The sequence below is a fragment of the Chironomus tepperi genome, unplaced genomic scaffold (assembly GCF_022539635.2).
Source record: "Chironomus tepperi strain 1889 unplaced genomic scaffold, CSIRO-AGI_Ctep_v1 contig_244, whole genome shotgun sequence".
In the NCBI taxonomy this organism is placed as follows: Eukaryota; Metazoa; Arthropoda; class Insecta; order Diptera; family Chironomidae; genus Chironomus; species Chironomus tepperi.
The window spans coordinates 869,422-881,251 of NW_027226366.1; the positions used below are offsets into that span (position 1 = coordinate 869,422).

Sequence of the window (11,830 nt, forward strand, 5' to 3'; positions counted from 1 at the left end):
GTATTATGAAGTAAAACACAAATTTAACGTATTTTCAAAATTTAAATAATAACGTATTTTGGAAATTTAAATTTTGCAATTTTGTCATTTCCATGACGTCATCAAAAGATCAGAAAAATTTAATTAACTTCTTTAAAGTCTAAATAGGGGCATAATCATAGTCGTTGCATGTTGCTACATAATTTGTAAATAAGAATACTGAGAGAAGAGAAAAAGAGAGCGAATAAAGAGTGTTTTTTGACCTCCAATCGTTCTTGAATGAAAAGTTTAGTCTTATAAAAGTAATCAGCCGGGAAAGGTGATAAGCTGCGATTGTCATTTTCAAAAAATATTATAGATCAATTTTCATAAGGCAGATCATGACGATGACAATCAAAACAGTTCCAACAACTCCATTTGGAGACCAAAAACCAGGAACTAGCGGTTTGCGCAAAAAAGTTAAGGTTTTTGCCGAAAAAAATTATACTGAGAATTTCATCCAGTGTATTTTGGAAGCTGCTGGAGAATCAGTTATCAATGGATCTACATTGGTTGTCGGTGGCGATGGAAGATTTTTCCTTAAAGAAGCTATTGACATTATCATTAAAATGAGTGCCGCAAACGGTGTCGCCAGATTATTGATTGGTCAAAATGGAATCTTATCAACTCCAGCTGTATCTGCTCTTATTCGCTCTAATAAGGCTAACGGTGGAATCATTTGCACAGCATCTCATAATCCAGGCAAGTTCTTTCTTACTTTATTTCAGAAATCAGAATATTAGAACATCCAGTTAATTATTTAATCATTTCTATAAAGGCGGTCCTGATAATGACTTCGGAATCAAGTTCAACTGTGAAAATGGTGGACCAGCACCTGATGCCTTTACAAACAAAATGTTTGAAATCTCAAAAGCAATCAAAGAATACAAAATAGCTGAGGGCATTAATGTTGACTTGAATGTCATTGGAACTAACAAATTTGATGTCAATGGAAAGACTTTTGTTGTTGACGTCATTGATTCTGTAGCTAATTACGTCGAGTTGATGAAAGAAATCTTTGATTTTGCTAAATTGAAGGAATTTGTCAGTGGATCTAAGCCACTTAAAATGAGAATTGATGGATTGAACGGAGTAACAGGACCTTATGTGCGTGAAATCTTCGTTAATCAACTCGGTGCCAGTGATGATAATGTCGTCCATACAATTCCATTACCCGATTTCGGCAATTTACATCCCGATCCAAATCTAACTGTAAGCATGCTTTAAAAGCTTTAAGTGACTGTAATGAAACTGTTTACAATAACATATTTTTCTAGTACGCAAAAGACCTTGTTGATCAACTTTCAGCTGGAGATTATGACATTGGAGCTGCCTTTGATGGCGATGGTGACCGAAACATGATTTTAGGTCATAAAGCATTCTTCGTTACACCTAATGACTCTCTTGCTATAATTGCTGACTATGTTGACTGTATTCCTTACTTTAAGAAGAATGGCGTTACTGGATTTGCTAGGTAAATGCTGAATTTGTTATTTAATAATTTTGTTGTGACTCACGATTTATTTTTAATTATTTTAGGAGTATGCCAACTGCTGCTGCTTTAGATCGGTAATTATAAACTAAAGTTAATGGCTATAGATAATAAACCTAATTTTAAATTTATTTCTAGTGTCGCAAAGTCTAAGAATCTAGAAGTCTTTGAAACTCCAACTGGCTGGAAATACTTTGGTAACTTAATGGACGCTAATCGTTTATGTCTCTGTGGTGAAGAGTCATTCGGAACTGGATCTAATCATATTCGTGAAAAGGATGGAATTTGGGCAGCACTTGCTTGGTTGTCAATTATGGAACATACAAAGAAGTCAATTGAGGAAATTTCAAAAGACTTTTGGAAGAAATATGGACGTAATTACTTTACACGTTACGATTATGAAGAGTGTGACCTCGCACCATGCAACCAAATGATGACTGATCTTGAAAATCTCATTACCAAGCCTGAATTTGTTGGAAAGGAGTTTTCAAATGGCGGAAAAACCTACAAAGTTAAGCTTGGTGATAACTTTAGCTATAAAGATCCAATTGATGGATCTGTTGCCACAAAACAAGGTCTCAGAATTATTTTTGAGGACGGTTCAAGAATTGTCATGCGCTTATCAGGAACTGGAAGTTCTGGCGCTACAGTCAGGATGTATATTGAAGCTTATGAAGCAACTAATGTCTTAGAAGCTGCATCAGAGATGCTCAAGCCACTTATCAATATTGCATTGGAAATTTCACAAATGAAGAAGTATACAGGTCGTGATGCCCCAACCGTTATCACATAAACTCGTTCATTACTGATACTAGTTCACACGTTTTTTATTATTTAAAGAAGTATAATTGGCGATATTATTGTGCATTTTTCGTTATTCAATGAATAAGATTCAAAGTTGATCATTAAAATTATCAAATTTTTAAAATAAATAAAGTTAAAGAGAAAGTACATAATTGTGTCTGGACTCTATTTCTTCTTCTTTCAATTTTTTTCCAGAGAGAAAAAAGAGCAGCAAGTGTATGTAGATAAGAAGTCATGTGAAGAAAATGTGTTTGTATAAGTAAGCCGGTTTTTAGTTCATAAATGATTTATAAGCTTCATCGAACTTAACGGTTATTTAATTTTAAAATATTAACGTCTCTCAAAAATTTAAAAATTAAATCCAAAAACTTTAGTTAAGTTTTAACGGTTTTCGAAAATTTGAAGAAAAACTAAAATTTATCAACGACTTCTGAGATTTCAAATGAACTGAACTGAATCAAACTTCAAAATTTCTGAATGAATTTTTAAATTATTGAAACCGTTGGCACCTGAAAATCAAAATAATTTACAAAAGTGACACAAATTTAAGTTTTTTTGAAATTCCTGAAGCTACTCCAGAAATCACATTAATTTTTTTTATTGAAACTTTCATTCTTTGACAAGTAAAAGGTGTTCATTATTCCCATCTGATTTTATCATCCAGTTATTTAAGGTTCTTAATTCTTTTTTGTCCGATACGACCCCTAATTAAAATTTCGCTAGGTTAATGATGTTCAGTTGATGTAATCGTTGGTTGAAAAAACAGTTTTGGGTGCAGTCTTATTGGAGAATCTTTTATTTAGGGAAAAAAGGCCTTTAAATTCTTCAAAATTGACTTTCAAATATCTTCGAGTCATTACATTGATGTTAAATATATTTTTGGGAGGATTAAGACTACCTATATTGATATCAAAAGTTCAACCAGAAGAAACATTTTGGTTTTTCTCGACGACACACGTTTTTTAGTGATTTTTAAAATTTTTTTTTCAAAAGTTTTTCAATTTTTTTATGTTTTTTAAATTGGGTATCGATTAATATCTAGCATTATCTTTTGTAACATTTTTTATCTCGTGTATTTCAGATGTGGGAAATGTAATTTAATTATTCTTATTCCTTCTCTTGAATTCTTTTTTTTTCGATCGAGTTTACCAGCAAAGTTTTTTTTAAAGTGTATTTTTAATGTACTATACTTAAAAAGGGGAGTTGGTTTTTATCGAACCATCTTATGCTGCTTCCTTAGCCAAACGTTCAGCCTTCTCGACGACTTCTTCGATTGGTCCAACCATGTAGAATGCAACTTCTGGCAAGTGATCGAGTTCACCATTAAGAATTTGGTTGAATCCCTTAATTGTTTCTTCGAGTGGGACGAGTTTACCAGCATGACCGGTGAAAACTTCAGCGACTTGGAATGGCTGTGACAAGAAACGTTGAATTTTACGTGCACGGGCGACTGTCAATTTATCTTCTTCTGACAATTCATCCATACCCAAGATAGCAATGATATCTTGGAGTGATTTGTAATCTTGCAAAATCTTTTGTACACCACGAGCAATGTTGTAATGTTCATGTCCAATAATATTTGGATCCATAATACGTGATGTTGAATCCAATGGATCGACAGCTGGATAGATACCCAATTCAGCAATAGCACGTGACAATACAGTTGTGGCGTCCAAATGGGCAAATGTTGTGGCTGGAGCAGGATCTGTCAAATCATCAGCTGGTACATAAATAGCCTGTACTGATGTAATTGAACCCTTCTTTGTTGTTGTAATACGTTCCTGCATAGTACCCATGTCAGTGGCCAATGTTGGTTGATAACCGACAGCAGATGGAATACGACCCAACAAAGCAGATACTTCTGAACCGGCTTGTGTGAAACGGAAAATGTTGTCAATGAAAAGCAATACATCCTGACCTTCTTGATCACGGAAATATTCAGCAACAGTGAGACCAGTCAAGGCGACACGAGCACGAGCACCTGGAGGTTCGTTCATTTGTCCGTATACAAGTGCTACCTATATATGTAGGAATATAAATTCAATTAGCATATATTCGAGTAAATAAGAAGTGTTAAGAACATACCTTGGATGTCTTGTCCTTCAAGGAGATAACACCGGATTCAATCATTTCATTGTACAAATCGTTACCTTCACGTGTACGTTCTCCGACACCAGCAAAGACTGAATAACCACCATGAGCCTTAGCAACGTTGTTAATAAGTTCCATAATCAAGACAGTTTTGCCGACACCAGCACCTCCGAAAAGACCGATTTTACCACCCTTTGCGTATGGAGCCAACAAATCGACGACCTTAATACCAGTAACTAAGATTTCTTGTTGTACACTCATCTCAACGAATTCTGGAGCTTCAGCGTGAATTGAAGCAATCTTGTCTGTTGGGATTGGACCACGTTCATCAATTGGTTCACCAATGACGTTGATAATACGTCCTAAGGTTTCAGCACCGACTGGAATTCTGATTGGGAAGCCTGTATCAGCGACACGTTGTCCACGGACCAAACCTTCTGTACCATCCATAGCAATTGTACGGACTGTATTTTCTCCCAAATGCTGAGCAACTTCCAAGACAAGACGTGTCTGACGGCCTTGAACTTCAAGAGCATTCAAAATTGATGGCAAGTTGTCATCGAACTGAACGTCTACGACGGCACCGATAACGGCAACGACCTATTATGAAGACATAAAGGATTTGAGGAAAAAAATCAATAACTGGAAATTTTCGCAGACGTTGTCATTTTTTACATACCTTGCCTTGAGCGCCAGCAGCAGCTTGTGCGGCTTTAGCTGCATAGCTTCTAGCTGTAAAGATAAAACAATTGTAGTATTAGTAAACTATAGGAAAAATAATGATTACTTTAATGTTATGCAACAAATTTTTCCTTCATACATTTTAAGACTTTTGGTCTAGAAGTCTAATTTGAATATTATTTTGGAAGACAGCTTTTAATTTTTGAGACTTTTCCACTTCTAATGAATATAAGTTAGTTAAACTATGTTTGAGATTAGCCCGAATTGATATAAATGATAAGTTTTAACCTTAATTTTTCATTTTTCTTGTGTGACGTAATTATCTGTTATTTAATATGTTTGCACATTTCTATTACAAATTTATCCACCATGAGTGCCAGGAAATGATTCTATTGACTAGAATCTATGGATAGTAAGACTTATTTTCCGAAACCGAAAACTTTTTTTTTAATGGCGTGAAGTGAAAAATTTTTTTTCTCAAATTTTAACTTAATTTCCAATGAAAATCTTGCCGAATCAGATCTAAAATGATTGTCTTTATAAATATTAGAGGAATTAATATAATTCACATTAAATTAAATGGAATTAATGATAGAAAAATCGTTTTTTCAAATTATATGAAGTGGGCAAATGAGGAGGGGAACATTATGCAACATAAAATATGTAAAAAATCGGTTTTTTCCAATAAAATCCAATTAATTAATACTTTTTATGCTACATTTATGTTCTAATAATGTTAATTAAAGTACTTACTCGCTAGATTTTGTATTAATTTCGAAGCTCGTACCGCGGTAAACATGATTTTGGGACTGAAGTTCTACCACGAAATGAAAAAAAATGTATAGAAATCCTATGTCGATGTTCTTGTCGACTTTTTTTGAACAGAGTCGTCTGGAACGTGCGAAAATGAAATTTTTTGAACTTTTCGAATTGATCCTCGATATTGATGATGCTTAACTCGTCTAATCTTGATTAATTCTCTAAATTTATGGTTACTATGACGATTTTTCGATTTTTAAGATGTTTACTTCGATCAAATCGTTTTAAAATCACTCAAATAATGAAAATAATTCAAAATTATTTTAACGGTCATAAAATTTTCAAATTGTTCTTCAAAATAAGTGAAAACTTACAAGAGGGTTTGCAAATACAAAAGCGCATTTTTTTAACATTCTACCCTGAATTTAAACGCTTATCTAAAGATATAACCTTATATTATTTAAGCAATCAAAATCCCTTGGCTAGTAGCCACATACTGACATTTTGGCTTTATCCATAAATTATTGCTGCGACGATCGGAAGTGGAAGGTCAGACAGACAAAGCAAAAACTTTTAAATGAAAAATTTGCGCTAAAAAATCACAATAAAAATACTCAGAAATTATAATTTCATTAAATTTCTCTCTAAAAACAGCATTAATACAATCATAAAAGTATTAGAAAAATCAAAAACGCAGGAACCATCACATAAAGTATCAAAAGTCATCTAACTTAAGTGAATAAAAGTTGATAAAAAGGCAAATTGTTAAAATGCATTAAAACATAAACAACAACATAAAAATTACATTGTCCAAAAATGATACTTTCCGAGAATTTATGCAGACTTTGTGCTGGAAACTTAGAAGCTTTTGTATTTTTCCATAATTTGAAGGACTTTATTGCGATACAAAAGCTTGAATTGGTAAGTTATGCAAATTTTATGTTGCAATTTATGCTTATGCAAATTATTGTTTTTAATGCAGCCAGTTAGCGATGATGCAAGGATCTGTTCATACTGTTATGTCAACATTAATAAAATCCAAAAGTTTTGGGAACAATCAATTAAAATTCAGGATTTTTTTGCTTACATAAACGACACAAATGTGGACGAAAGCAAGCTTAATGAGATCAAAATTCAATTTGATCTGTGCCAGCGAAATGATCAATGCACTGACACTGATGATCTTTGTAAAAGTGAATTTGTGATAGCAGAAAAAGCTACTTGTAAGTTGTAATTGTGACTTCCTTTAATTAAGTTATTGATGAATCTTATTATACTTTAGCCATTAACGATTGTGGAGATATAAACAACGAGCATACATTTACAGAATTGGATGATTTTGCAGAGATTCCAACGATGGCAATATCAGAACAAAACTTTGTCATAGAGAACATCACCGAAAGCTCAGAAGTTGCGGACGAGATTGAAATTTCTTACAATACAATTGAGGAAAAAGAGATGAAGGAATGCGAAGACAAGATTGAAGACTTAGAGTAAGTTATCACACCTCAATTGTGTATTAATCACACTTAATTAATTATTCATTTATAGTTTTACATGCCACATTTGTAATGAAGAGTTTAAAAACTTTTTTGGCTTGTATAGTCACGTACGTAAGATCCATGATTCCATTCCACAAGTTCGTTGTTCCTGCGGTGAAATTCTTCACTCAAGAATGCAAATTAATTCACATAAAAAGCTCCATTCATTAGATAATAGCTACAAGTAAGTAAATTAATTATTAAATCGTAATTATCTCAGTTTACATTGTGATTTATGTTCATTACAGATGTCATATGTGTGACAAAGTATATTCACATCATCAATCTTTACAGAATCATGTAAAGAAAACTCATGCGGAACAAGAAAGTAAAGTTTTTATATGCAGTCGTTGTAGTCGAGAATTTGATAGTGAAAGAAAATTGAAATTGCATGAACAAGTGCATTTACCAGATGACAGGAAACTCATTCATCCATGTCCATTTATAGAATGTGATAAGAAATTTTCAAAATCTGTTAATGTGCAAGCACATATAAAATCTGTCCATATAAAAGAACGTCCATTTTTATGTAGTAATTGTGGTAAAAACTTTAGTACGAAAGGAGCTTTGAAAGAGCATCAAATCATACATAACGATGAGTATCCACATGAATGTAAATTTTGTAAAAAGAAATTTAAAAATTTGCCGAGATTGAAAACACATGAAGACATACATGGAACAACTCAATATATCTGTAACGTTTGTGGAGTTTCACTGAATACAAAAAGAACGCTAAAGATGCACATGGTTATTCATTCGGATCAAAAGCGATTTAAATGTGAATTCTGCCAAACGAGCTTTAAGCGATCAAAAGCTCTCAAAAATCATTTGATTCTTCATTCAGGCCTTCGTCCATATAGCTGTCCATTTTGTGATAAAACCTTTTCGAATGGATCAAATTGTCGGAGTCATAAGAAGAAAACTCATCCCGCGGAACTGGCAGCTTTTGAAGCAGCTGGAAAGAAGACATCGTCGCCTAATATTCCCAGACTGGATCAGCTTTTGAACAAGTAAGGGATTTTTGAACCGTTAAATTTTCAAAAAAGAATTGAACCTGTTTTGAACTTTAATTTCAAAATCTGATTAACTGTTATTTTTTAAATATTTTTTACCCGTTAATTTTCTAATTAAATTCTTAGTAATTAAAACTTAATTCTCTGAAAATTCATTATTCACACATGCTTGTTTTTGTGATAATAAAACTTATATTCAAATATTTACAGAACGCAGGATCAATTAGTGATAGTAGATGCGCCCAACATCATGCTCCAAGATGTATCTACGAGCAGCATTAAAATAGAAAATTCATCAACATCGATGATAATCCAAACATCTGAAAGCTTCTGAAACTCATTAAAATCACGTATTGCTGCTGTCAAATTTGATACTGAAATTCTTGGGACTGACAATGAAATATGATAATTTAAATGAAAAAGACGATGAATGTGATTTTACAGTAACAATAAAGGCACGATTCTTTTTAAAAAGTTAATAGCTTCGTGATATTTTATTTGGGAAGCTTTCTATTGCATTTAATACATATTGTGTCAATTGATTCATATTCCAGTCATCAGTACTTCGTCGTTTCCGTAAATAATCGTCGGGATTAATCTAAAACAAAATTAATTAGAGAAATGTGTGCAAATGACTTAAGGACATGAGACTCACCTGATGATTATAGATAGACCGGACTGTACAGAAAACTAGATACCACACGAAATATATAAGGAACCATAATGGAAAATGCCATAGTGTACTAGCAACAGGAAAATAACTCCAGCGTGTATCACGCGCATCTGAATTACGTGGAATCACTGATGTGTCACTAATAGTTTTATTAGAGTTTTCACTTAATTCTAATAAATCTTTATTGTGTTCATTACTTAGTGATAAAATGTTTGTCACAACACTTTTAGACACAACACAATTAGTCATTAAAATTATTAATGCAATATTCACAATATACATTGCTATGCAAGGTATGGCTTTTCACCTTTTTCGTCGGCACTAAATTATCTTTTTGAGTGCAAACCAAAAGAATGTGTCTCCAAGTGAGAGCAACGTATAGACAATGAAAATAAAGACAAATATCCCCTTCCCAAAAATATATAAAATATTAAGGTCTAGTTTTTCATTAATTAATATTTATTTTTGTGGAGAGACAGAAAAAAGAACTTTCTCATAATCTCGGAACAAACTGTTTGTTTGATTTATCATTTAGTGCTTTTTTTGTGTTCGATAGAACATGAAAATTGTTGGTATGTGGAGAATGTAGGGCAGTAGTACGCTCCCTTTTAATCATACGAATCAAACACATCTCAAATTGCGTGACATTCAACCATGTATTCGTTTTGATGATGGCGTTTTGTGGACACTTTGTTTTTGTATGTTAGTTCTTCTTGCTGAAATTAGAAAAGATCTGATTTGAGCTTTTAATCTAAGAATTTGATGCTATATGCTACATAGGAATGAGTGACATGCTGTTTGATTTGTGATCGTACATCATTAAATCCTCTTGATAATAAGGTTGCAGGACATTTAGTTCTTTTTTAAATCGGTTTAAAAATTCGTTAAATTTCAAATTTAACAGAACCGATAAAGTTCAAATTTTACAAAACCGTTAAATTTCATTGTTTTTCAGATCCGTGAATTTTCAAAATTTACAAAACCGTTAAATTTTAAATTATACAAAACTGTTAAATTTCAAAACTTACTAAACCGTTGCCTTTCAAATCTCAAAACTTTAATATGTACAATAATCCACAATAATAATCCCAATTATCATAAAATATCCTTTTGAATATTCTTGAAACAGCCACAACAGCACAACACCTTAATACGAAAATCCAGATAAAACAAATTAAGTAAATTTTCACGCTCATTTCGACATAAAGACCAGCATCAACAGCAGCAGACGCACAGTCTGAAAATCATTGCATGCCCTGCTGTTCTTTTCAATTTAAATTATGTTTATGTGACAATTAATAATAAATTAAAAGAACGCATCACACACACTATTATGCACATAATTATACAGCATTATTCATGAAAGTCATACATGCCTTTTTCCATAACGGCAAAAATAACAAAAAAGAGGAGATTTTTAGTTCCGATGGCATTAATAATGAAGTCAATTGGTACAAGGATATGCGTGTGTATGTGAATTTAATTGCAATAAATGAGAACCAAATAATGTTCAGATTTTACCTGTTGTGAAACATGAGCCTCACCAATTAATCTATTGTATGTTCTCCCCCAATTGTAATAGGATGCATGGATAAATAAGCAAATTATCATGATAAGGCTAAAAAATGTGAAATTTTATTACAAACCAATTTGCTGATTACTAAAAAACTTCAAATATTACCGCAAAACTATATGATAAATAATCGGAAATATTTAGATATTTGGTTTGCTATAAAGGGCATGCATAATATGCATAATGCTATGGCAGTGAGGGGAGTTTAAAAAACAACCGAGGGAATAATTAAAATCGATTCATAAAAAGCTCGTCAAAAAAAAATATAAAATTTATTGATCATTGAATTGGATTTTGTGGAATATAAAATATCAGCAAATATAATGGTTTCCCATAAAATGCCTGATGCTAGTTCATACGTCAAAAATGATTATTATATTTTGTGAGTGTGTGTATTTAAGTTTTAATTTTAAATTAATGTATGTACTCAATCATGTCCATTGAGAGATGGAAAAATAGATGAAAATTTTGTATAAATAGCTTCTTTTTTTTGCTGTTTAGAAAATTACTACAGCACAGCAAATATTCTGCTGTGTTGCATCCAATAATATTGTGAATTGTTAATTAAGCTTAGATTTAAAAAGCTATTAAAAACCTATTAAAATTTAAAATTTCAATTGATAGTAATTTTATAGTCATTTTAAGCACTCTTCTGGTTGTTTTAGGGATCTTTAGTTTAAGTTTTGAGGACATGCTCATACCAGGTATAAAAACTGATTTAATAACAATTGAACTGACAAAGCAAAGTCTAGAATTTAGAACAAAACCGTTAAATTTTAAAATTTTCAATTCCATTGAACTGTAACTCTACAAAATCGGTAAATTTTAAATTTTACAAAACCGTTAAATTTTGAATTCTTTTAAACCGTTGAACTTAAACTCTCCAAAATCGTTAAATTTCAAATCTTACAAAACTGTTGAACTCAAACTCTACAAAATCGACCGATTTCAAATATTGCAAAACCGTTAACATTTGAATTCTTCAAAAACGTTGAAAATCAAATTCTACAAAATCGGTAAATTTTAAATTTTACAAAACCGTTAAATTATTTCCACATCCAAAGAAACTGCAGAAAAATGTTTACAATGGTTTACAGCATCTTAAGCACTACCTAAGGCATCCAATCTGTTTGTTTTCAGAGATCTGAAAAAAATTTAAAATTTTCATGAGCTTTATGGCGTGAC

General features: G+C 32.1%; 3 protein-coding genes across 3 annotated transcripts; 2 read left to right on the forward strand and 1 right to left on the reverse strand.

Annotated features, from left to right (window-relative positions):
- Positions 1-255: 255 nt before the first annotated feature.
- Pgm1 (phosphoglucose mutase 1) lies at positions 256-2,466 on the forward strand. The gene is made up of 5 exons (XM_070641297.1): positions 256-720; positions 797-1,230; positions 1,296-1,492; positions 1,558-1,587; positions 1,649-2,466. The coding sequence occupies exons 1-5, from the start codon at positions 360-362 to the stop codon at positions 2,301-2,303; spliced, it is 1,677 nt and encodes a 558-aa protein (XP_070497398.1). The 5' UTR covers positions 256-359; the 3' UTR covers positions 2,304-2,466.
- A 392-nt stretch (positions 2,467-2,858) lies between these two features.
- LOC139091290 (ATP synthase subunit beta, mitochondrial) lies at positions 2,859-5,978 on the reverse strand. Its single transcript, XM_070641299.1, has 4 exons — positions 5,840-5,978; positions 5,085-5,137; positions 4,400-5,005; positions 2,859-4,332 (listed from the first exon to the last, which is right to left on the reverse strand). The coding sequence occupies exons 1-4, from the start codon at positions 5,883-5,885 to the stop codon at positions 3,538-3,540; spliced, it is 1,500 nt and encodes a 499-aa protein (XP_070497400.1). The 5' UTR covers positions 5,886-5,978; the 3' UTR covers positions 2,859-3,537.
- Positions 5,979-6,457: 479 nt separating this feature from the next.
- On the forward strand, positions 6,458-8,853 carry LOC139091289 (gastrula zinc finger protein XlCGF26.1-like). Its single transcript, XM_070641298.1, has 6 exons — positions 6,458-6,766; positions 6,828-7,068; positions 7,128-7,338; positions 7,397-7,570; positions 7,635-8,396; positions 8,610-8,853. Exons 1-6 carry the CDS (start codon positions 6,662-6,664, stop codon positions 8,731-8,733), a joined length of 1,617 nt encoding a protein of 538 aa, XP_070497399.1. The 5' UTR covers positions 6,458-6,661; the 3' UTR covers positions 8,734-8,853.
- The last annotated feature ends 2,977 nt before the right edge of the window (positions 8,854-11,830 follow it).

What these genes read in the sequence shown, in the direction of transcription:
- Pgm1 (XM_070641297.1), top strand. Translation starts at nt 360, where the DNA reads ATGACGATGACAATCAAAACAGTTCCAACAACTCCATTTGGAGACCAA. An exon ending in ATCCCGATCCAAATCTAACT is followed by an intron (nt 1,231 to 1,295) that starts GTAAGCATGCTT and finishes ATATTTTTCTAG; the next exon opens with TACGCAAAAGACCTTGTTGA. An exon ending in GGCGTTACTGGATTTGCTAG is followed by an intron (nt 1,493 to 1,557) that starts GTAAATGCTGAA and finishes TAATTATTTTAG; the next exon opens with GAGTATGCCAACTGCTGCTG.
- LOC139091290 (XM_070641299.1), bottom strand. Translation starts at nt 5,885, where the DNA reads ATGTTTACCGCGGTACGAGCTTCGAAATTAATACAAAATCTAGCGA. An exon ending in CTGCTGGCGCTCAAGGCAAG is followed by an intron (nt 5,006 to 5,084) that starts GTATGTAAAAAA and finishes TCTTCATAATAG; the next exon opens with GTCGTTGCCGTTATCGGTGC. An exon ending in TGAAGGACAAGACATCCAAG is followed by an intron (nt 4,333 to 4,399) that starts GTATGTTCTTAA and finishes CTACATATATAG; the next exon opens with GTAGCACTTGTATACGGACA.
- LOC139091289 (XM_070641298.1), top strand. Translation starts at nt 6,662, where the DNA reads ATGATACTTTCCGAGAATTTATGCAGACTTTGTGCTGGAAACTTAGAA. An exon ending in GATAGCAGAAAAAGCTACTT is followed by an intron (nt 7,069 to 7,127) that starts GTAAGTTGTAAT and finishes ATTATACTTTAG; the next exon opens with CCATTAACGATTGTGGAGAT. An exon ending in GACAAGATTGAAGACTTAGA is followed by an intron (nt 7,339 to 7,396) that starts GTAAGTTATCAC and finishes ATTCATTTATAG; the next exon opens with TTTTACATGCCACATTTGTA.